The following is a 24,451-nucleotide window of genomic DNA, read 5'->3' on the forward strand; positions in this document are numbered from 1 at the left end:
CACCTTCTGGACCTGCGGCCCAACTGATAGCTCCCGACCTCGCCACTACGCGCCAGCGATCTCCCGCGCAATCCTTCGCCTGCGCACAAGCGCTCTCCAACGTGCCCGCGCGCCCTCATGTCGGATCGCTGAAGGTCTCTTATGCGCCCACGCGCTAACTCGCCTGTGCGCAGTCGATCGGCTTCTCGGCCAACGCGCCATCGCTCCCCTCCACGCCGTCGTTCTCCTGGCCGCCAGCGCTCTCCCTTACAACCGCGCGCACCCTCACCTGCGCTCCCATGCGCACACTCGCCTGCGCTCCCATGCGCACACTCGCCTGCGCTCCCATGCGCACACTCGCCTGCGCGCCCACGCGCACACGCGCTCTCATCTCCGCGCGCATGCGCGCCAACGTTCGCCCACTCGCGAACCCGCGATTTTACCATCGCGCGAGCGCGATTCCCGCCGGGTTTCGCAGCACGGGCAACCTTGCGAGTCCTATGGAGCGGCGCGTACTTTCAGATCATCGTCGTCACGATCTCCACCCCGTAAGCGCAGAGCAGCGCACTTGGAGGAGGAGGAAGAATCTTCTGAGAGGTCTAGGCAACACTCTTCTTCTTTTCAGGCAGGTCCTGTGGTGTCCACTCCTAAGGATTGCCCCGATCCCCTTCCCTCCAGCGGGAGTCACTGACACCGAGTCTGTCAGCCGTCAGCCTTGGTTCGGGTCTCTGATCAAAGCGGTCGTCCAGGCTGTTAAGCCGGCCCTCGCTGATCTAGGCCTCAAACCAACGGCAGCCTCGTCCCCACTGAAGAGAAGGAGAGGAGTGGACATCGTGGTGACTTCTCCTAGGGTTAAACTGGCTCCCAAGAAGTCCGTCAGGAAGGCCCCTTCCCCCCTCAGATGTTTTCTCCTTCCCCTGTGGACAAAGCCTTTCCGTCCTCAGGAGAGTCCAGCAAGGTGAGACATTCTCCCACGGCACCAATGGGAGGAACCCCACCTCGATTAGGAGAATCGTCTCGTGTGGGAGCAGAGAGGAGCCCTCAGACTTCTTTACTGGAGTCCTGTATTCCTCCTAGGAGGGAGCCCAAGGGCTCGAAGACCGTCCCTAAGTCTTCATCCTGGATTCGACCAGAGCCAGCAAGACCCCAGGAGAACGTCCGCGTGTCCCCCCAGGTAGAGCAGCTGGGGACAGGAGACTTTGCTGCCAGTCCACAAGGAGGTGAGCTTCATGAGTCGGAGCATGCCTTCTGGCAGGTCCTGAGTTTGATGAGGCAATTCAACAGGTTCGAGGACCCGGAGACCGCTCCTCGCGAAGGCAAGGATACGGTTCTGGACCAAGTCTACGGCACTTAAAAACCTCCGAAGGCCAGTGCGGCTCTGCCCTGGTCCCAAGGGGTTAAGAGCGCCAGAGACAAGGTTGAGAGCCAGCTTTCCGAACTCGCCTCCTCCAGCCATTCCCCTGCCGGCAACAAACTCCTCCCACCTCCTCACGTACAGCAGAGGAGGTACTTCGAGATCATGGGGGAGTCTTGTTTAGCTCTTCCTCTCCACCATTCTGTGGAAGAGCTCTCCAGGGGAATTTCTTTCGAGAAACTCTCCGCCCGGCAGGTGACATTCTCGGCTACAGAGATCTTGAGCCAGGAGAAAGTCGCAAAGTGTGCCATGCAGGCCACTTCGTGGCTGGATGTCTGGCTAGGGTTTCTGGGCATCCTGTTGCGATCCGAGGACTTGTCCAAGGAGAGCACCAGGAAGGCCATGGGGACTTTTCTCCTCTCGGGCACGCGCACCATCGAGTTTCTAGCTCACCAAGTTTCGAACTTGTGGGCAACCTCGATCTTGAAACGTCGTGATGCGGTGACCGAGAGATTCCATGCGAAGGTCCCAGCCATAGATGTCTGCAAGCTCAGACACTCTTCCATCCTTGGAAAGAGCCTGTTTGAGCCCAAGGATGTGGAACGGACGGCTGAGAGGTGGAGGAAGTCGAATCACGACACACTTCTCCAAAAGGCTCTTACATCCAAGCCCTACAAGCCTCCAGCACCTCAACAACAACAGCCTCGTCAGTCTAGGACATCGAAACCGGCTCTGGCAGCAAAGGCAAAGGTGTCCAAACAGCAGCCCTTTCCCGTCAAGGACAGGAAGGGTGGGAAGTCCTCCAGGGGAGGCAAAAATCCTAGAGGGAGCGGCCGAGGCCACAAACGCTAGGATTGGCAATCCCCCTGAGTGTCCACCAGTGGGGGGATGCCTGCAGAGTTGCGCGTTCAGGTGGCAGCAACTCGGGGCCGATTCTTGGATGATCTCTGTGATCAGCCAAGGATATCGCGTCCCGTTCACGACATCTCTTCCTCCCCTGACAGCGAATCCAGTGTTGTTGAGCTCCTATGCCATGGGATCGGCAAAGGGGCTAGCCCTTAGGGCAGAAGTCGAGACCATGCTCAAGAAGGATGTTCTCCAAGAGGTTGTCGACGGCTCCCCAGGCTTCTTCAGTCGACTTTTTCTTGTAAAGAAGGCGTCTGGAGGCTGGAGACCCGTCATTGACCTCTCAGCCCTGAACATGTTTGTCAAACAAACTCCGTTCAGCATGGAGACAGCAGACACGGTCAGACTTGCAAGACTTCATGTGTACACTGGATCTGAAGGACGCGTACTTCCAGATCCCAATCCATCCGTCTTCCAGGAAGTACTTGAGATTCAGCCTAGACAATAAGATCTACCAGTTCAAGGTGCTGTGTTTCGGTCTCTCCACAGCACCACAGGTGTTCACCAGAGTGTTCACCCTGATATCTTCGTGGGCACACAGGATCGGCATCCGTCTCCTTCGCTAGCTGGACGACTGGCTGATCCTGGCAGACTCGGAGTCGACCCTTCTTCGACACCGAGACAAGCTTCTGGGACTTTGCCAAGATCTAGGGGTCATGGTAAATCTCAAGAAGTCTTCTCTGCTTCCATCTCAACGACTGGTATATCTAAGCATGATATTGGACACCAATCTCCACAAAGCCTTTCCATCAGACGACAGGATAGCAAGGCTGAGGAGGGTCGCAGAATCTTTCCTCAGACGGGAAGAGCTTCCAGCCCAATCTTGGTTATGTCTTCTAGGTCACCTGTCCTCCCTGGCCCGTCTAGTTCCAAACGGACTCCTCAGGATGAGATCCCTGCAATGGCGGCTCAAGTCCCAGTGGAATCAAGGCCACGATTCCCCGGACTTTCTGGTCCCTATAGGGACTGCGGAACGGACGGACCTGCAGTGGTGGTTGACTGACGGAAACCTTCGGAAGGGAGTGGATCTTCTCGTCCTCCCCCCGGATTTAATGCTGTTCTCGGACGCGTCAAAAGAAGAGTGGGGGCCCACGTTCTGAACCACAGGATCTCAGGCCGGTGGTTAGAATCAGAAAAGTACCTCCACATCAATCTGCTAGAGATGAAGGCCGTATATCTGGCCCTTCAACAGTTCCAACAGACCCTGGCGGGTCACTCTGTGGTGGTGATGAGCGACAACACCACAGTAGTGGCTTATATCAATAAGCAGGGAGGTACCTTTTCACAACAGCTATCCCATCTTGCAGTAGAGATTCTGAGATGGGCTGAAGTCCACTCGATACCACTATCAGCTCGCTTCATTCCGGGCAAAAGGAATGTGCTCGCCGACAGTCTGAGCAGAGCTTCGCAGATAGTGAGTACCGAGTGGTCTTTGGATCCTCTAGTAGCCAACAAAGTTCTGACTTTGTGGGGTTCCCCGACAGTGGACTTGTTCGCAACAGCCCTGAATTTCAAGCTGCCGCTGTACTGCTCCCCAGTCCCGGACCCCAAGGCACTCTGGCAAGATGCCTTCCAACAACTGTGGGACAACATCGACATCTACGCCTTCCCACCGTTCTGTCTGATGAGAAGGGTGCTCAACAAGATCAGACTATCGGTCAACCTGTCAATGACCTTGATAGTTCCGCTATGGCATCATGCAGAGTGGTTTCCGGACCTTCTGCAGCTCGTGACGGAACTCCCGAGAGAACTCCCGCCACGACATGAGCTACTCAAGCAACCACACTGCAACATCTTCCACAAAGCCGTAGCTTCGCTTTGGCTTCACGCCTGGAGACTATCCAGCATTTCCTTACAGAGAGAGGCTTTTTGCAACAAGTTGCGGAGAGGATGTCTCGACACCTGCGAAAATCATCTGCAGGGGTCTACCGGGCGAAGTGGAGAGTCTTGTGTGGTTGGTGTCGTGGGAGGGGTATCTCTCCCCTCGATGCCACTATTCCAGCAATAGCGGAGTTTCTTGTATATTTGCGGGAGGAAATGCGCCTTTCGGTCTCGGCGGTGAAAGGCTATCGCTCAGCCTTAAGCCTGGCCTTCAGGCTGAAAGGATTGGACATTTCTTCCTCGCTGGAACTTTCCTTGCTCATACGAAGCTACGAACTTACCTGACGTCAGTCGGAAGTGATACCTCCTCCATGGAACGTGCTTCGGGTTCTCAGGGCTCTTAAGAGACCTCCGTTCGAACCATTATGCCAGGCTTCTGATCGTCACCTGACTTAGGAAGACGGTGTTCCTGCTCGCTCTGGCTTCTGCCAAGCGTGTCAGTGAACTTCATGGTCTCTCGTACGACGTCACCCATTCAAGGGGATGGGGGAAGGTAACGTTCAGGTTCGTCCTTGAGTTTGTTGCTAAGACTCAAAATCCTGGAGTTCCGGACCCACGGTTCGACTCCTTCAGGGTTTCGAGTCTTTGTTCTGTAACAGATGACCCAGATCATCTCCTACTATGCCCAGTAAGGAGTCTGAGGCGTTATCTTAAAAGAACAGCTGCAGTCCGTCCTCGCGTGCAAGCCCTGTTTGTGAGCATGGGAAGGACGAAGACGAGGGTCACCAAGAATACCATCTCAGCTTGGATTTGAAGGGTCATCCATCATTCCCTGAATCCAGACCCTCCTCCGTCACGTCGCCCTAGAGCACACGATGTCAGAGGCATCGCAACGTCCCTGGCATTCAAGAGAAACTTCTCTGTGACGCAGGTGCTACAAGCTGGGGTCTGGAAGCGTCAAACGACCTTCACAGCCCACTACCTGCAGGACGTGACCCACAGGAGCCTCGATACGTTCTCTATCGGCCCTGTGGTGGCTGCACAACAGCTGGTCTAACCTCAGGCTCCTTAATGGACAGGTAGCAGAAGGTTGAGGGCATTGTTACCCAGTTTTAGACTGCATGAATGAAAAAGTATGTCTGGCCCTTACTTCTTTCTTCATCCTCCCCTCTCTTGGGGAAAGCAGCATCCTGGGTTCTCTGCATAGCTGACCTCAAACCACTGCAGGTAAACCATGCTTCCTTGTGCTCCTAGTATTAGTATAATACTGTCTCGTCCCCCATACCCTGACGAGGTGGTATTGGGAACGTCCTAACCTAGATTTCCATCTAAAGGACTTCAGGTCAACTTCCTAGGACAAGTCTCACTTCTTTCCTTCACACACAAGCTTATGTAGGCCGCACGTTCCTTGCGAGGTGCAGGGACTCCTTTTTTCGAGTGTTCTCACTCGGATTCTGAGTCCCCGGGCAAAGCCAAAGCCAGTAAGGCTGGGACTTTCCACCCTACCTAAGGGTTAAGTCACCCCATGTAAATAGCGTGGTTTGTATTTCGGTTACGGAACAAATGACAAATTCGGAGATAATTTGTATTTTTCCTAACCATACAAACCTTAGCTATTTACACATATTTGTCCGCCAGCCCTGTCCCCCGTGAAGTCCTACCTCTAAGCGAAGTGAATCAGTTCACCGGTGTGTGAGGGGGGAGGGGTAGCTAGCTACCCCTCCCCTACCCCCTCGCTAACTTGCGAGAGGGTAGTTAACCTTCGTTAAAAATCTAATGGCTCGTCATTTCAGCTACGCCGAAAGTAATACCCCATGTAAATAGCTAAGGTTTGTAGAGTTAGGAAAAATACAAATTATCTACAAATTTGTCATGTTTAACATTAACTAATGGTTGCAATTGAGTACTGTACTGTATATTTTACTTTTGCATAGTTATGTAAATTTTTAATGTTCTTTTACTTATTCAGAATTATTATTTAAAGAGCTTGTGCATATTCAAAACCATATTAATTTTAATTTTAAAAATTCATAAAATTTTATTCTAATATTCTGCAATATTCTAAATAAAGGGAGTATATGGAAAATATATAAAACTATAGAATAATTGTAATACATTGCTCTCAACATTCCGCACCAGACTCCATAACATGAATCCTTAATATCCTCTACATGAACTGTCCCATAAATCACCGGCCTTAGAATTCTAGTCCAATCTCCTTACCATGCAGCTGTATGACTCATTATTCCTTTTCAGTTAACACAGAATGCAAATGCACGCTAAGGATGAATGATGTGAATTAAGCATGCCCCCTTATTACCTCAAGCATCATTACTCCACCATTAGCGTACACAGGATATGGGTCAGCATTTGTCGATCTTGGTAAGGTTTGAGTATTGCCTTGAAGACAGATTATTTTTATGAACTTGAATAAGTGCACTATCTGCTTGTAAGAAGATGGTGATATGTGATTTTTTCTATGCAAGTTGTAATTTGATATATACCTGAGACTTCAACAATTGGACATTTGTTCCGTAACTGGAATACAAACCACGCTATTTTAAACACAAGACTTACCTGGTGGTTATATATATAGCTTACGTCCCTGACGTCACGGCAGAAAAATTCAAAACTCTCGCCAATTGGATAGCTAGGTGTGCTACCTATGTGCCTCTGGTGAGGTACCCAGAAACCATTCCAGCGGTATTCATATCTTCCCTGCCGGCGCTAGCGTTAACATTGGTTGGATATTCTCCTCGCTTTTTGACTGATTATTGCTGTCCCTTTGGTGAAGTACAATAATTCTGGTTTTTTGACTCTCGCTTGATTGGTTTTTTGTTTGGATACTCTAGTTATATGTTTGGATATTGATTTTTTTACCCTTGCTTGTATTTGATCTCTCTTTCAGAGTTCAAAATGGCCACCCCCTCTAGTGGTTTTAGGGTGTATGCTAGTGGGTGTAAGACCCGTTTATCAAAGGCCTCCATTGATCCTCTTTCATTATGTATTAAATGTAGGGGTAAAGTTTGCAAACTTGATGATAGGTGTGTCGAATGCCTTGTTTTGTCTGATCATGAGTGGCAGAATTTCGATCGTTATATACGAAAGTTAGAAAACGATAGGGTAAGACGTACTTCTTCTCTTTCTTCTAAAGATTCCTCTTCCCATGTCATTGTTCCTAATCCTTCTCCTGTAGTGGTAGTTCCAGATCCCACTACGAGTACCATTAATGAACCAACACTTAAGGATATAATGTTGGCTATCCAGGCGTTGGGTACGAAGGTAGAGTCTATCGCTGCGGATAGAACGCAGTTAATGGCTGATGTTAATCAGCTGAAAAGTGAGTGTTAAAGGTACAGTGAGTGTTATTAGTGCTGTGGAGGGTACGCCTGCTCGGGCTTGTCGTTCTCTTAGTCCTGGACCTCTTCCAAGCTCCCCAATCCCTGGGAGAAGGAATGTCGAAAGACGAAAGGAAATGAGAGGCTCTAATTCCCGAGCAGACGTTCCCTCGAGCGTTCCTGTTGACGTTTCCCAGGACGTTCGCCCTTACCGTAGTAAAGGTGAGGTTAAAATGTTTGGCTCATCATCAGAGGATGATTTTCCTAAAAGAGGTTGGAGTCAAACTTCTAGACCTCTTAAAAGGAAATTGTTCCGTAACCGAAATACAAACCACGCTATTTACATTGGGTTTACCTTTTAGCGTAGCTGAAATGGCGAGCCATTAGAATTTAACGAGGGTGTATTACCCCCGCGCTAGTTAGCAGGGGGGTAGGGGAGTGGTAGTTAGCTACCCCTCCCCGCCTCACACACCGGTGAACTGCTTCACTTCACTTTTGGCTCGGACGATAAACAGACGTGTCTGTCTTCGTCCTCGCTTGGCAGCCATTATTTGTTTTGTCTTTACTTAATCACTTACTTTTCTTTTACTCAATATATATGTAAACATTTTTTCATGTTTATGTATGTATTTGAGTATAGAAATCAGTAAGTTTCCTTTTCAGAGTTTGTGCTTGTGTGTGTAGTGTACGATATCTCCGTGGCACCTTCGGCAGTTAGGCCACCATGGTGTAATTTCATGGGTCGCGATCAAGTTTGACTTCGGTCTTTCTCTCTCTCTCTCGAGGTCGTTCACCCTTTTACTACGTTACTTTTACTACGCCTTAGTAGCTTCCTTCCCTTGTGGGGGGGTTGCTACGCCGTACGTTTTGTCTCAATTAGTTTATAAATCTAATTGTATTTGTTGATTTTTCAGCTTTGTAGAACGATTCCTTTCGGGGTTTTCGTTCTTTCTTTAGTGTTCATTCATTTTTAAATTACATATTTTCAATATTAAACTTACCCGATAATCATGTAGCTGTCAACTCCGTTGCCCGACAGAATTCTATGGAGGGATACGCCAGCTATCACAATACTAGAAGGGGGTGTATTTACCAGCGCCACCTGTGGCCAGGTACTCAAGTACTTCTTGTTGACACCTCCTCAATTATTCCTCTGTCGTGCTTCCGGCAAGACGTTCTGGGATACGCTTATGTTCTTGGAGTATTTTCACGACTTTGGTGAAGTATTTCTCTTTGATTTCGGCTGTCGCTTTACTGGAAACTTCTATATTAGCTTAGTTAGCTTTTGGAATTAATTTGATTAATTTTGGTGACGAGAGAGTATGAACTCTCGTTCACTTTTCAATGGCCGACCCTTCCCTTAGACGGAAGTGTTGGTGTCTAAGAGAGTATAGACTCTCTTTCTTAATTTTGCTTAACAAAAGTTATAGATTTATTTTATATCTCTCCGCCTCTTATAGGCCTCTTCGATTAACTTCCTTTTATTATAAACTCATTAAAATTAATTTTTATATTTGTTTATATTCGACCTTCCTAATAGTAGGCGGTCTTTTACCGAAGTTAATAAACTTTGAGCCCGTCATTTCGGTTTTACCTGTTAACATATTATGCTATTTCCGCCACAGAGTTTGAAAGATTTTCTTTGACAGTCTCGTACTGTTTTCAAAGCTGAACTAACGTTTTGTTTTGTCTCTGCAGTTGTTGACGTTCAGAACGTTCAACTTGCACTCTATCGTTACGATAGAGAAAGAATGTTCACGGTTTCACGTTGCAGTAAGAGTAACCGTGTCTAGCGTTTTGTTCATTCTTTCTTAACTTAATGGTTTTGATCCTAATAAAGGAACTTTTCAGTTTTTTTCCTTTAACAATAATATGTTTTAACGATATATATATGATTGGGCTCTTCTCTCAGGTTCTAAGTACAAGAGAGAGAGAGAGAGAGAGAGAGATAGAGACGGAGGGAGAAAGAGGATAAACGTTTCATTCAAGCCTGCCAGGCGTACGAGTAACGTCGTTATCGTTTTTTTTGCTCTTCTCCCTAGTCTCTTTAGGGGAAGAAACTAAACGTTTCTAGAGTGATCTAGTGTTTAGTCTCTTTCCAACCACTGAATTATCTTTCATTAGATTTTTCTGTTACATTGTAATTCTGTTTTCGCAATTACTAACTTTGAGAAAGGATAGAATTGCGTATTTCAGGTACAAACCACTTAAAGTTTCGAGTTCAGTGAAATAAGTGCAAACAGAAATCAAAGTGATAAGTGATTAGTGCGTGAGGGTACTTTTGTGCGCGCCAGTCGTCCTCCCAGTCCGGGACCTCTTGCAAGCTCCCAAGCCCAGGGGAGAAGCAATGTCGAAGGGCATAAGGGTTCAGCAGGCCTTGATCGGCGCACAGAAGTATTCTCGGTGGTTGTGGGCGTGTCTTACCGAGACCGTCACTCCCACCCGCAGACGATTGAGCCCTTATTTTGCTCGTCTGCAGAAGAGATTAGGGGAGAAAATAAAGGCAGAGTAACGCTGGTCTCAGGTCTCAAGACTTCTTAAACGTTAAGTCCAGACCTATGCCAGACGTACGAAGTTAAAGTTCACAACCCGAATGCATCCATACAGTCACAACTTTCGGTCTTGATGCGTGAGTGTCGGGCTGAGAGTGTTGCACCTCCTCCTCCGCCTACACTCCCTCCACCTGTTCTCGCTCCGCCTGTGCTCGCCCAGCCTGCACCTGCTCCGCCTGTGCTCGCCCAGCCTGCACCTGCTCCGCCTGGTCGCAGCACCATCTGCCAGGCGTACGATGTTGTGAACTCTACTACAGTCCATGCAAGCACAGCTTTCGGACTTGATGAGTGAGTGTCGGGCTGAGAGTGTTGCTCCTCCGCCTCCGCCTACACTCCCTCCTCCTACACTCGCTCCGCCTGATCACAGTACCATCTGCCAGGCGTACGATGTTGTGGACTCTACTACAGTCCATGCAAGCACAGCTTTCGGACTTGATGAGTGAGTGTCGGGCTGAGAGTGTTGCTCCTCCGCCTCCGCCTACACTCCCTCCTCCTACACTCGCTCCGCCTGATCACAGTACCATCTGCCAGGCGTATGATGTTGTGGACTCTACTACAGTCCATGCAAGCACAGCTTTCGGACTTGATGCGTGAGTGTCGGGCTGAGAGTGTTGCTCCTCCGCCTCCGCCTACACTCCCTCCACCTACACTCGCTCCGCCTGATCGCAGTACCACCTGCCAGCAGTTCCACCTGCCAGGCGTACGATGTTGAGACACGTGCTGAGTTTGCTGTTCCCTGTGGTGTTCAGCCTCCGCCTTTCTTAAGGCAACCTTTACTTTGGGATCAGGAGGATTATACCTCTCTTCCTCCGCCTCCTCTTGCTGCTCCACCAGTGATGCAACACTCGGTTGAGGTACAACAACCTCTCCCGTCCATGAGTCAGTTTCCTCAGCTCTTGCTGCAGCGAGCTCAACCCTCCATAAGGCAAGCACCACAACACCTTAGCCTTGCGCCTCAGGAGCCTCAGCTTGCGAGACATTTACCTTGTTCTGCGCAGCCTCTTCCTCATCGCGCTCCGCTCACACCACAGGAACTGGAACTTGCTACTCCGCTTCCGCCAACCGCTCAGCAAGCGCAACCCTTGGGTTCAACCACTCATGCTAGGAGTCAGCCTCCTCCACCCATGCGCCTTCCTTCTGCTTGTCTTTTATTCAGCCTTTGCAGACTGAGCCTCAGGTGTTCCCTCATCGGAGTCTTGAAGAGGAAACCACACTATTGTTGTTCCAGCTCGTTCTGACTCTGCTGTTCAGCATACCATGGTTTAAACCCCATGCAAGCATGCATAAAGCACTCTAGCACTGGTCTTGGAATTTCTGAGAAATGTTAAACGCCATGCACACGCTCTGCTTTCCTTTCAGCAGGCTCTGCTTACAGCAGGCTCTGCTTACTACATGCTCAGCATTCAGCATGCTCTGCATTCAGCATGCTCTGCATACAACATGCTCTGCATACAGCATGCTCTGCATTCAGCATGCTCTGCATACAACATGCTCTACATACAGCATGCTCTGCATACAGCATTCTCTGCATACATCATGCTCTGCATACCTTACCGCATGCTTCTCAACACATCTTGGGTTGTTGCCAACTCACTAGACTGTCAAGCAGTTTCATAACGTTGCCTTCTAGTCTGCTGCTTTGCACCAGTGAACTCTAACTCAGAGAACTTAGCTTTTCTAGGATAAGGTCCCTGTAGATGAGAAAGTTCTTTTCTCCCTCCTTCTGATATTCCCTTGAGGACTCTGTCATTTGGAGGGAGCCTTTAGCTGCATAACCTCTTATGGACTTTTATTTAAGCATAACATGCTTACAGGGAAGGTAATGGTTACACTTCAGCCGCTAATCCCGTCTGTTACCACACCTGCTCCCATAGACCTTGAGCTGTGTTGCATGACATGCAGTCCAAGCTTAGTCCTTGTTAGAGGATTTTTTGTTTACGGAGTCAATGTGTCACGGGGAAGACGTTCAACAACCAACAGAAGGAACTTGTTGTGACGCAGTGCGGCAACCTCAGCAACCCGTTAAGGAGTTGTCTGTACGACCCAGACAGTCTAGACAGATTCGGGTTGTCACTGTACTTCCTCGCTTGCCCATGATTGACAGTTTACAGACTGTGCAGCAGTATCATGATCTTGTGTCCGGCTCCGTCAGACGACTGGCTTTTAAGAGCTCCCTCAAGTCGTCGCTGTCTGGAGATTTTCAAATGGACTATGGATCTGACCAAGGAACTGGGCCTCCTGGTCAATTTTGAGGAGTCTCAGCTCGTTCCATCCCAGACCATTGTCTCCTTGGGTATGGATCTTCAGAGTCGAGCTTTTCGGACTTGTCCGTCGGCCCCAAGGATCTTCCAAGCCCTAGAATGCATCCAGAGCATGCTGAGAAGGAACCGATGCTTAGTCAGGCAGTGGATGAGTCTAACAGGGACACTTTCATCGCTGGCCCTGTTCATCGAGTTAGGGAGACTCCACCTCCGCCCCCTTCAGTATCATCTAGCTGCTCACTGGATAAAGGACATGACGCTAGAGACGGGCTCAGTTCCTGTTTCCGAAGAGATGAGGTCTACTCTAACGTGGTGGAAGAACAGCATTCTTCTCAAGGAAGGTCTACCTTTGGCTGTTCAGACCTCCGACCACCGTCTCTTCTCGGACGCATCGGACACGGGCTGGGGTGCGACACTGGACGGACAGGAATGCTCGGGAACATGGAATCAGGAGCAAAGGACACTTCACATCTATTGCAAGGAGTTGTTGGCAGTTCATTTGGCCTTGATAAACTTCAAGTCCCTCCAGCTTAACAAGGTGGTGGAGGTGAACTCCGACTACACCACAGCCTTGGCTCACATCTCCAAGCAGGGAGGGACTCATTCGAGGAAGTTGTTCGAGATCGCAAGGGACCTCCTCATTTGGTCAAAAGATCGAAAGCTCACGCTGGTAACGAGGCTCATCAGGGCGATATGAATGTCATGGCAGATCGCCTCAGCCGGAAGGGTCAGGTCTTCCCCACAGAGTGGACCCTTCACAAGAATGTTTGCAGCAGACTTTGGGCCCTGTGGGGTCAGCCAACCATAGATCTATTCGCTACCTCGATGACCAAGAGGCTCCTCTTGTATTGTTCTCCGATTCCAGACCCAGCAGCAGTTCGCGTGGATGCCTTTCTGCTGGATTGGTCCCATCTCAACCTGTATGCATTCCCGCCGTTCAAGATTGTCAACAGGGTACTTCAGAAGTTCGCCTCTCACAAAGGGACACGGCTGATGTTGGTTGCTCCCCTCTGGCCCGCGAGAGAATGGTTCACTGAGGTTCTGCAATGGCTGGTCGACGTTCCCAGGACTCTTCCTCCTAGAGTGGACCTTCTGCGTCAACCTCACGTAAAGAAGGTACACCCAACCTCCACGCTCTTCGTCTGACTGCCTTCAGACTATCGAAAGACTCTCAAGAGCTAGAGGCTTTTCGAAGGAGGCAGCCAGAGCGATTGCCAGAGCAAGGACGACATCCACTCTCAGAGTCTATCAGTCTTAATGGGAAGTCTTCCGAAGCTGGTGCAAGGCCAATGCAGTTTTCCTCAACCAGTACCAATGTAACCCAGATTGCTGACTTCCTGTTACATCTAAGGAACGTAAGATCCCTATCAGCTCCTACGATCAAGGGTTACAGAAGTTTGTTGGCAGCGGTTTTCCGCCACAGAGGCTTGGATCTTTCCTCCAACAAAGATCTACAGGACCTCCTTAGGTCTTTTGAGACCTCAAAGGAACGTCGGTTGTCCACTCCAGGCTGGAATCTAGACGTGGTCCTAAGGTTCCTAATGTCATCAGGATTTGAACCGCTCCAATCAGCCTCTTTTAAGGACCTCACATTAAAAACTCTTTTCCTCGTGTGCTTAGCAACAGGTAAAAGAGTAAGTGAGATCCACGCCTTCAGCAGGAACATAGGTTTCACATCTGAAACGGCTACATGTTCCTTGCAGCTCGGTTTTTTGGCTAAAAACGAGCTTCCTTCCCGTCCTTGGCCTAAGTCGTTCGAGATCCCAAGCCTGTCCAACATGGTGGGGAACGAACTGGAGAGAGTACTTTGCCCAGTTAGAGCTCTTAAGTTCTATCTAAGAAGGTCAAAACCATTACGAGGACAATCAGAAGCCTTATGGTGTGCTATCAAGAAGCCTTCTCTACCAATGTCTAAGAACTCAGTTTCTTACTACATCAGGCTTCTGATTAGAGAAGCAAATTCTCATCTGAAGGAAGAAGACCTTGCTTTGCTGAAGGTAAGGACACATGAAGTGAGAGCTGTGGCTACTTCAGTGGCCTTCAAACAGAACCGTTCTCTGCAGAGTGTTATGGATGCAACCTATTGGAGAAACAAGTCAGTGTTCGCATCATTCTATCTCAAAGATGTCCAGTCTCTTTACGAGTACTGCTACACCCTGGGTCCATTCGTAGCAACGAATGCAGTAGTAGGCGAGGGCTCAGCCACTACATTCCCATAATCCCATAACTTTTTAACCTTTCTCTTGAATACTTTTTATGGGTTGTACGGTCGGCTAAGAAGCCTTCCACATCCTTGTTGATTTGGCGGGTGGTCAATTCTTTCTTGAGAAGCGCCAAGGTTAAAGGTTGTGATGAGGTCCTTTAGTATGGGTTGCAGCCCTGTATACTTTAGCACCTTTGAGTTGATTCAGCCTCCCAAGAGGAACGCTGCGCTCAGTAAGGAAGACGATCTTATTAAAGGCAGAGTAACGGTTCAAGTCGACTTCCTTACCAGGTACTTATTATTTCATTGTTATTGTGGATAACTGATTATATGAAATATGGGATACTTAGCTATCCTTTAATCTTGTACACTGGTTTTCACCCACCCCCCTGGGTGTGAATCAGCTACATGATTATCGGGTAAGTTTAATATTGAAAAATGTTATTTTTATTAATAAAATAAATTTTTGAATATACTTACCCGATAATCATGATTTAATCGACCCTCCCTTCCTCCCCATAGAGAACCAGTGGACCGAGGAATAATTGAGGAGGTGTCAACAAGAAGTACTTGAGTACCTGGCCACAGGTGGCGCTGGTAAATACACCCCCTTCTAGTATTGTGATAGCTGGCGTATCCCTCCATAGAATTCTGTCGGGCAACGGAGTTGACAGCTACATGATTATCGGGTAAGTATATTCAAAAATTTATTTTATTAATAAAAATAACATATTACATAGTTACATAATTATAATTTTTATAATTCTGTGTTGGTTACAGCTCTCCTTCCGTGAGTGTAAGTGGTTGTGAGGGCACGTGCCTGTTGTGTAATTCTGGTGTTCCCTTCCCTCGGGATTCCTCTTCGGAGCCTTCCTGGGGGAATGAATGTTAACTAATGATTTTTGTTTTATTTTTCACAGTTACCGATCTAGTTCGTTTCTGTAATGTGACAACGGAGTGAGCTGTCTTGTTGAGGCCTGGGGATTCGGCTGTTGCTGCCTCCCCTATAGATCTTCGTCAGGGGCGTGTCTCCTTCTCCTGGAAGTACTCCCGTGACGATTGACAGCTCTCCAGTTCATTTTAGAACACTCAGGAGGCTCGCTTTCTTGGGTGGGTAACTTTCCTTCCGAGGGAAGTTTTCCTGTCCAGGCTTGAGTTTTTCTCCTTTGGGGGGTTCTTCTCTTGCCTTTTTTTCGTGCGACTATGCTCTTGGTGCTGAGCGGTCGCACCTGCAGTTACGCTCAAGGGGCTGGGCAACTGCAGGAGCCCCTCTTCGGAGGATTGCTCTCTTTAGGTCACTGGCTGACCCGTCTCTTCTACGAAGTGTTTCTCTTTCGTTCGCGAGAGAGTACACTCATAGAGACTCCTCTTCGGAGGACTCTTCTGCTGTTGTTGCTGTTGGCTGCCTTCGCCGTAAGGCTCACCGTCCGCTACGTCGTAAGGGCCTCCCATCTCCCTATAAGGGTGCTAAGAGGCGCCTTTTTGAATCTCCGTATGCAGCCTACAACTCCTCCTTCTTGATCTTCCGCCCCTGGTGCAGATGGACAGCAGTCTGACCTCGTCTTCCGACGGGCAACGGTCTTCCGACGGGCAACGGTCTTCCGACGGACAACGGTCTTCCGACAGAGAGCAGTCTCCCGACGGACAACGATCCCTTCGGGGCAAAGGGTTGCCTCCCACGGGGGTGCTTCCCTTGCGTGTCAGGGTTCCCCTGCGCTCCCTTCTGCAGGGCTCTCTCCTGCTCAGTGTTAGCGCACAGGCGCTCTCCTGCTCATCAACGCTTTCCTGATCGCTAGCGCTCTCCTGTTCGCCAGCGCTCTCCTGTTCGTCAGCGCTCTCCTGATGATCGTCTGCTGTTCCTGTTGGTTCCTGTTATGCGCCCACGTTCGCCCTCGTGATCAAGAACTTTGGTTCAGGTCTTGGACAAGGACTCTTCTTCTACGCACAGGATTCCACGCGTTGCCTTCTGCTCGCCAGCGATCACCAGCTCGCCAGCGACCACAGACGCATCAACCTTCGCCTGCTCGTCAGCGATCTCCTACGCGTCAACGATCGCCATCGATCTGCCACGCGTGTCAGTTCCCCTGGACACCATCAGTAGCGATCTAGCGCTCGCCTGCTGTGGACCACGATCTCCGGTAGCTGAGTCTTGCCGTAGATCTTCCTCCTGCTCGCCAGCGCTCACCTTTACTTCTGTCTTACTGTGCGCCAGCTTTCTTCAATCGCCAGCGCACATCTGCTCACCCTTTTCTGCCACGCACCAATGGGCGCCAACGGTTTTTTCTGACCGTCCAGGATCGCCTGATTAACAGCTTGCTTCAGCGCTCACCTTCCTGATGCACCTGCGCGCCTTCTGTTAGCGCGATGCGCGCTAACCATCCCTAGTCTCTTACGCGTTAGCGATCGCCTACGCGCCCGCGCGATTCTTCGCCTGCACGCTAGCGTTTTGTTGACGCACCACCGCTCGCCAACGCGCCGTCGCTTGCCGACGCGCCATCCCTTGCCGACGCGCCATCCCTTGCCAACGCGCCTTCACTCGCCTACGGGCCATCGCTCGCCAAAACGCACCATCGCTCGTCAACGCGCCATCGCCCGCCTACGCGCCATCGGTCTCCCGACCGCCTGCGCTCACCCGCGCGCCCACGTGCCTGCGCGAGCGCGCGCCTACGCTCATGCGCGCCCGCTCACATGCGCGCCCGCGCACATGCGCGCCCGCGCACATGCGCGCCCGCGCACATGCGCTCCAATGTTCGCCCGCGTGCGAACCAACGGTATTCCATCGCGCGGACCAACGATGTTCCGTCGCGCGGACCGATGGCGTTCCGTCGCGCGAACCGACGATGTTCCGTCGCGCGAACCGACGGTGTTCCATCACGCGAACGTCGGCTTGATTCCTGCAGTATCCATTGCTCGCCTACGGGTCATCGCTCGCCGACCACCAGCTCTCGCCCTCCTTCTGCGCTCCTTCGCGCACTTTCGTTTGCGCTCCTGCGTGCCCACGCATGGGCGCTTCCACGTTCGGCCACGCGCAAACCATTGATTTACCATCGCACGAGCGCCAGGGCGATTGCGACCGCGATTCCCGTCGGGGTTTCGCAACATGGCCAGCCTGGCGAGTCTTCTGGAGCGTATTTCCAGAACACGGGCCTCACCCCGTAAACGCAGAGCATGGCACATGCAAGAGCAGGAAGAATCTTCAGGGAGGTCTGAGCAACATTCTTCTTTCCAGGACCTGGGTTAGCCCTTCCTCGTCATTCCCTGGAAGGGTTTTGCCAGGGAGCTTTCCGTTCGAGTTTTCTCCGTCGGCCAAGGGGTGACTGGTTTACCCCTTCCTCTTCTTCATCTCGTGAAGGGGGCGTACCAGGTCTTTTCCCTCCTCGGTTGCGACCTGAGGTTTTGTACAAGGAAGCTCCAAGAAGATCATGGGTACTTTCCTCCTCTCGGGCTCAAGCACCTTGGCGTTTCGTCGCCAAGTTTCGAACTTGCGGGCAAGCTCGATATTGGACCATCTAGACGCAATGACCGAGGGCTTCCTCTCGGGTGTCTCATCCATGGATGTCGACAAGCTCAGACCCTCTTCCATCCTTGGGAAGAGCTTGTTTGTGCCCAATGACAGAGACATAGACACCGGCTGTGCGGAGGAAGTCGACTTCCGTTTTCACTCCTCCAAGGCGCTTTCTTCCAGACCCTGCAAGCCTCCAGCGCCTCTTTCTTTCAGCCTCGTCGGCCTAAGTTATCGGACTGGCTACGGCAGCTAAGACAAGGTGTCCAATAGCATTCCCTTCCTGTCAGGAACAGGTAGCACGGGAGGCTCTCCCGGGGGGGCATAATCCTAGAGGGGGCGGCAGAGTTCACGAACTCTAGGATTGGCAACATCCCCTTGCAGGGCTCACGCTGGGAGGATGCCTAATGTTACTCATCCGGATAACAGCTTCCCGATGCCGATTCCTGCACGATCTCCGTGATCAGCCAAGGATATCGCGCCTGCCGTCTCTGTCAGCGAATTCAGTGTCACTGAACCTCTATGCCATGGGGTCGGCAAGAGTTTTGCCCGTTTGGGCAGAATGATCCATGCCTTAGGAGTAGGTCCTCCATAGGGTCGTCGACGGCTTCACCCCCCGGCTTCTTCAGTCGATCCTTTCTCGTAGGAAAGCATCTGAGACGGGAATTCCGTAGTCGACCTCTCAGCTCTGATCAAGTTTCTCGAACAAACTTCGTCCAGCGTGGAACAGCAGAATCGATCAGACTGGTAACGAGGCGGCAGGACTCCTTAGGCCCTGGATCGGAAGGACGGGTACTTTCAGTTTCCATTCCATCCATCTTCCAGGAAGTTCTTGGAATTCAGCCTAGACTTAAGATGCGGTGTGGCGATCCCGCCGCGACATCGCAGGTTTTTCCCCAGAGAACTCTCCCTGCTTTCCTCATGGCCGCTCAGGAGCAGGCTCCCGCCTCCTTCGCCTTTTGGAGGTCTGGTCAACTCCGTAGGCTCGGGTTCGACCTTCTTCAACGCCGGGACAAGCTTCCGGATCCTTACCATAAGTGAGGGATCATGGTAATTTGCTAGGAGCCTTCTCTACTTCTGCCTCAACATCTGGAGTATCTAGCCATGATATTGAGTCAACGGCCTTACCACGTTGGAAACCCCGCTTCTCGTCCGTCCAGCGAGGTTAAGCAACGTTGGGTCTGGTCGGTATTTGGAGGGGTGACCGCCTGGGGACGCCAGATGCTGTTGCCTCCTCCTCCGAGCCTTCCCTTCAGTTGACTGTGGCAAGGCTGAGGAGAGTCGCAGTACCTGTTCTCAGTCAAGCAGAGCTTTCAGCCCTACCTTGGAACGTTTCCTAGGTCTCTTTTCCTCATTGACCCGTCTAAAGTCCCGAACGGTCGCCTCAGGATAAGTTCCCTGTGGGGCGGCCCAAGTTCCGATGGTTTCAAAGCAACGATTAACCGGACTTTCTGGCCCCTATGGGACCAGCAGAACGTTTAGACCTGCAATGGGTGTTGACCTATGGAACCTCTTGATGGGAGTGGGTATTCTCGTCCTTTCCCCACATTTTTTATGCTGTTCTCGGACTCGTCAAAGAAAAGGGGGGGGGGGCCATGTTCCGGTTCAGGCCTATGGTTAGGACCTGAAGGATACCTCTCCATCATTCAGGCAGGCTTAGGGGCCGTAGTCTGGCCCCTCTACAGATCCTACAGCTCCTGCCGAGTCGCTCCGTGCGCGACGACTTCATGGTACTGGCGTATTCCAACCAGCAAGGGACGCATTTTCATACCTTCGCATCTTGCAGTAGAGATACTGAGATGATTTGAGATCCTCTCAATACCACTATCGGCTCGCTCATTCCGGGCAGAGGAATGTTCTCTCCGACTATCTGAGCAGAGCCTCGCAGATAGAGTGTACTGGGGGTCTTTGGCCTTTAGTAACCAGCAAGTCCTGGCCTGGGGGATCTGTTCGCGACAGCTTGGAACTTCAAGCTTCCGCTGTTCTTCCCCCCAGTCTCAGACCCCAAGACTCTTTGGCAAGATGCATTCCGGTGATGGTGGGACAACATCGATGCTTGCGTCTTCCCTCCTTTGTTGTCTGTTGAGAATGGGTCTCAACAAGACCAGGTTGTCTGTCAACCTTTCGATGGCCCTGAGAGCTCCACTGGGACTATACGCGGAACGGTTTCCGGACCCTCTGCTTCGCCTGACGGAAATCCCGGGAGAGCTTCTCCCACGGCACAGGCTACTCAAACAACCACACTGCAACATTGTTTACGAGCCGGGGCATCGCTTCGGCTTCACGCCTGGAGACACTACGCCTCCTCCTCAAGAAGAAACAACCCGCTACAGTCGCGGGGCGGAGGTCGCGTCATCTGCGATAGTCATCCGCAGGGGTCTACCAGGCGAAGTGGAGAGTCTTCTGTGGTTGGTGTCGTGGGAGAGATACCTCTTCCCTTGAGGCCTCTTCTCCAGCAATAACGAACTTATTGCTTTTCGGCGGGAGGAAACTTCTTTCCGCTCTCGGCAGTGAAGCCTATCGCTCAGCCTTTCCCTGACCTTCAGGCTGAAAGGAATAAACTTTTTCCTTCCCGCTGGACCTTTCCTCGCTCATGCGAAGCTGCGAACGTCCCTGCCCCCCAGTCGGAGTGAGACCTCCAACATGGAGCATGGTTCGGACTTTTTAGTCCCTTAAGAGATCTTCTCAAGACCCATTACGTCAGGCCTCTGATCGTATTCCGTCTTGGGGCTCCTGCTCACTCTGGCCTCGGCCAGTGTGTAAGCAATCTTCTTGGTCTCGTACGATTCCGCCCTTTCTAAGGAATGGGGGAAGGCAACATTCAGGTTCGCTCCTGAGTTGTTGGCTAGACTCAGAATCTTGAGGTCCCGGCCCTTCGGTCCAATTCCTTCAAGATTTCGAGTCACCATTCTGTATCAGATGACCCAAACCTTCTCCTTCTTGCCAGTAAAGGAATCGAGGGGTTATCTTTGGGAACAGCTGCAGTTTGTCCTCACGTGCAGCCGGGTTGGGAGCACAAGAAGGACACAGGGGAGAGTCACCAGTATACCTCTTCAGCTCGGACTCAAGGACATTCATCTCGACCTGAATCTAGACCCTCCCCCGTCACGTCGCCCTACAGCACGATGTCGGATACATCGCAACGTCCCTCGCCTTCGAGTAATACTACTCTGTGACGCAGGTGCTACAAGCTGGAGTCTGGAAGCGTCTAATGACCTTCGCAGCCCGCTTCCTGCAGGACGTGACCCACAGGAGTATCGGTATGTTTCTATCGCTCTGTGGTGGCTACACAACAGCTGGTCTAACCTCAGGCTCCTTTTAGACAGGTAGCAGAAGGTTGAGGGCATTGTTATCAGGTTTTAGTCTGCATGAACGAAAGAAGTATGTCTGGCCCTTACTTCTTTCTTCATCATCCCCTCTACTGGGAAGCAGCATCCTGGTCTCTGCATAGCTGACCTCAAACCTCTGCAGGTAAACCATGCTTCCTTGTGTTCCGAGTATTGAGTCAATACTGTCGCGTCCCCCATACCCTGACGAGTTGGTATTTGGAACGTCCTAACCCAGAGTTCCTTCTGGAACTCCAGGTCAACTGCCTAGGATGGGTCACACTTCTTCCTTCACACACAAGCTTATGTAGGCCACACGGTTCTTTGCGGAGCAAGGAACTTGTGAGGTGCAGGGACTCCTTTTCTCGAGTGCGACTCACTCGGATTCTGATTCCCCGGGTAAAGCCAAAGCCAGTATGGCTGGGGACTTTCCACCCTTCCTAAGGGGTAAGTCACCCAATGTAAATAGCGTGGTTTGTATTTCGGTTACGGAACAAATGACAAATTTGAAGATAATTTGTATTTTTCCTAACCATACAAACCTTAGCTATTTACATATATTTGCCCGCCAGCCCTGTCCCCCAAGACAAGTCCTACCTCTAAGTGAAGTGAAGCAGTTCACCGGTGTGTGAGGGGGGGAGGGGTAGCTAGCTACCACTCTCCTACCCCCCTGCTAACTATTGGGGGGGTAATACACCCTCGTTAAATTCTAATGGCTCGCCATTTCAGCTGCGCTAAAAGGTAAACCCAATGTAAATAGCTAAGGTTTGTATGGTTTGGAAAAATACAAATTATCTCCGAATTTGTCATTTTGACCAACGTCCTTCCAGGACATCGCAAGCAGGCTGTAGTCATTGGAACAGCTCTGAACGCTTTTCGTCTGAAGGAAGCTCGCCTTCCAAGCGTCCTGCTAGGACATTAGATTCTGTTGAAAATAGTCCTGCTGTAGAGCAATTATCCAAACTGGGCGTGACATCGTTTCACGCTCCTTCGCCTCCTTCAGATTGGATCTTGCCCGCTGTTCGCTCTAAGCGGTCTTTGAGCGGTGGAGAGGACGATCTTGCGATTAGTATTTCGCAAGATTCTAGTTTTAAGATGTTGCAAGAAATGCAGTAGAAGCTTTCATCATTCATGAAAAGCTACCAGAATACGGAAACCTCCTCTTTTAACACTAAACGGCGCAAGGCGGAGAGTCGGCGAACGCTTGTTGATCAAGTTTCTTAATGCGTTGAGCGTGCGGCGACGCAGAGATGAACGAGAAATTAAACGTTCTACATGTGAAATTGATCGCTCTGGCTTTCAGGAAGTCGAGCGTCCTCCTAATCGAGGTGCTGTTCATGCGCTTAGCAATGATAGTGATCATCCTGCTGAAAGCGTTTTCAAGCATTCAGCGAGGCGTGATGTCGAGCGTCCTCTTGAGCGTCTTCCCATCGAGCGTTCAACAGAACGCGAGCGTCCTCCTGGACGTGACGTCGAGCGTGATGTCAGGCGTTCTCCCATCGAGCGCTCAACAGAACGCGAGCGTCCTCCAGGACGTGAGGTCGAGCGTGATGTCAGGCGTTCTCCCATCAAGCGTTCAATAGAACGCGAGCGTCCTCCAGGGCGTGATGTCTAGCAAGACGTCAGGCGTCCTCACATCGAGTGTTCATCAGAGCGCAAGCGTCCTCCCATCGAGCGTTCAGCAGAATGCGAGCGTCCTCCAGAGCGTGACGATGACGTCGAGCGTTCTTCCATTGAACGTTCTTTTTGGTGCGAGCGTCCTCCGGGGCATGACGTCAAGCGTTCTTCCATTGAACGTTCTTCTTGGCGTGAGCGTGCTCTAGTACATAACATCGAGCGTCCTCTTGTATGCGATGTAGAACAGCAAACATCCAGACAGGACATTGAACATAATACAACGCTTCTTAACTCTGATCGCGCGGATTCCAAGCGTTCCGAGGAGCGGCAAGACTTTTTATCGGAGGAAGAAGCTGATGTTCCTCTTTCGCCCTCCAAACCATTTGAGGAGTTATCTGAAGATGAGGACTCTAAGTCTTTTCGTCCTTCGGTAGACCTAAAGAAGCTTATGAAGATTTTTCATATTGAGTTCCCAGAGTCTTTTATTCCCGTGGCTACACGATCGCCTCCATCGGAGTTTACTCTAGGGAAGCCTAAGAAGAAGTCTCTGTTCACTAAAATGGTGCTCTCTCATTCATCAAAAAGAGCACTTAGATTAATGGGAGACTGGATGGGATCCAAGAAGGAGCAAGGGAAAGCAGCCTTCGCGTTTCCCCCTACTAGGTTGGGTTCTAGGTCTAGTATTTGGTACGATACGGGAGAGGTTCTCGGCTTGGGAGTTCCTGCCTCTGCCCATGGAGACTTCTCGAGCCTGGTAGACGCTCCCCGTAGATCGGCCATGAGGAAGACTAAGTTTTTTTGGTCTACCTCTGAATTAGACCATTTGCTCAAAGGTGTCTTTAGAGCCGTCGAGGTATTTAACTTCCTTGATTGGACTCTGGGGGCCTTGGGCAATAAGGTGACTACGCTCAAGGAAGGGGACTCTTCGAACCTAATCCACGTCATGTCCTGCATGGATAAGGCGTTGCGAGACGGGGCGAATGAGTTAGCAGCAATTTTTACAGCAGGTATTCTCAAAAAGAGAGCCCAGTTGTGTTCATTTCTGTCTGTGGGGGTTTCGTCTTTTCAGAAATCTGAATTATTGTATGCTCTGCTGTCGTCATGTCTGTTCTCACAAGATCTTATTAGGGAGATTTCTTCCTCGTTAACGCAGAAGGCCAATCAAGACCTAGTCTCGAAGACGGCAAGGAAAGTGTTGCCATCATCTTTCGTTAGCCACAAACCTAAAGAAGTTGCTCCTTTTCCAAAGTTTTCTCAGCCCTTTCGAGGAAAGCTTTCCGTTAGAGGTAACTTTAGATCAGATGGAAGGGGAACTAAGAAAAGAGGAGCAAGAACAGGGCGAAGCAGAGTCTGACTGCTTTCGCCTTCACGCAGTAGGAGCCAGACTAAATATCTTCTGGCAGGCATGGGAGAAGAGGGGTGCAGATCTTTGGTCAGTCCAATTTCTAAGGAAGGGCTACAGGATCCCTTTTATTAAACAACCCCCTCTAAGGTTAACTCCTGTGAATCTCTCTCTCTGGTACAGGGAGGAATTAAAGAGGCAAGCATTACAGCTACAAGTGTCTCTCTTGTTGGAGAAGGGAACTATAGAG

At 50.6% G+C, this 24,451-nt stretch overlaps 1 protein-coding gene and 1 pseudogene across 1 annotated transcript in view; both read left to right on the forward strand.

Moving 5' to 3' along the window:
- LOC137640111 (beta-1,3-galactosyltransferase brn-like) overlaps window positions 1-24,451 on the forward strand; it is a 62,626-nt gene that overhangs the window by 18,550 nt on the left and 19,625 nt on the right. Inside the window, exon 2 of the mRNA XM_068372578.1 lies at window positions 6,317-6,442. Within this exon, the coding sequence (XP_068228679.1) occupies window positions 6,366-6,442 (77 nt within the window). The 5' untranslated portion in view covers window positions 6,317-6,365. The remainder of the gene's footprint in view (window positions 1-6,316; window positions 6,443-24,451) is intronic.
- On the forward strand, window positions 19,031-19,149 carry LOC137640339 (5S ribosomal RNA; annotated as a pseudogene).

The sequence above is a fragment of the Palaemon carinicauda genome, chromosome 4 (genome assembly GCF_036898095.1).
Source record: "Palaemon carinicauda isolate YSFRI2023 chromosome 4, ASM3689809v2, whole genome shotgun sequence".
Lineage (NCBI taxonomy): Eukaryota > Metazoa > Arthropoda > Malacostraca > Decapoda > Palaemonidae > Palaemon > Palaemon carinicauda.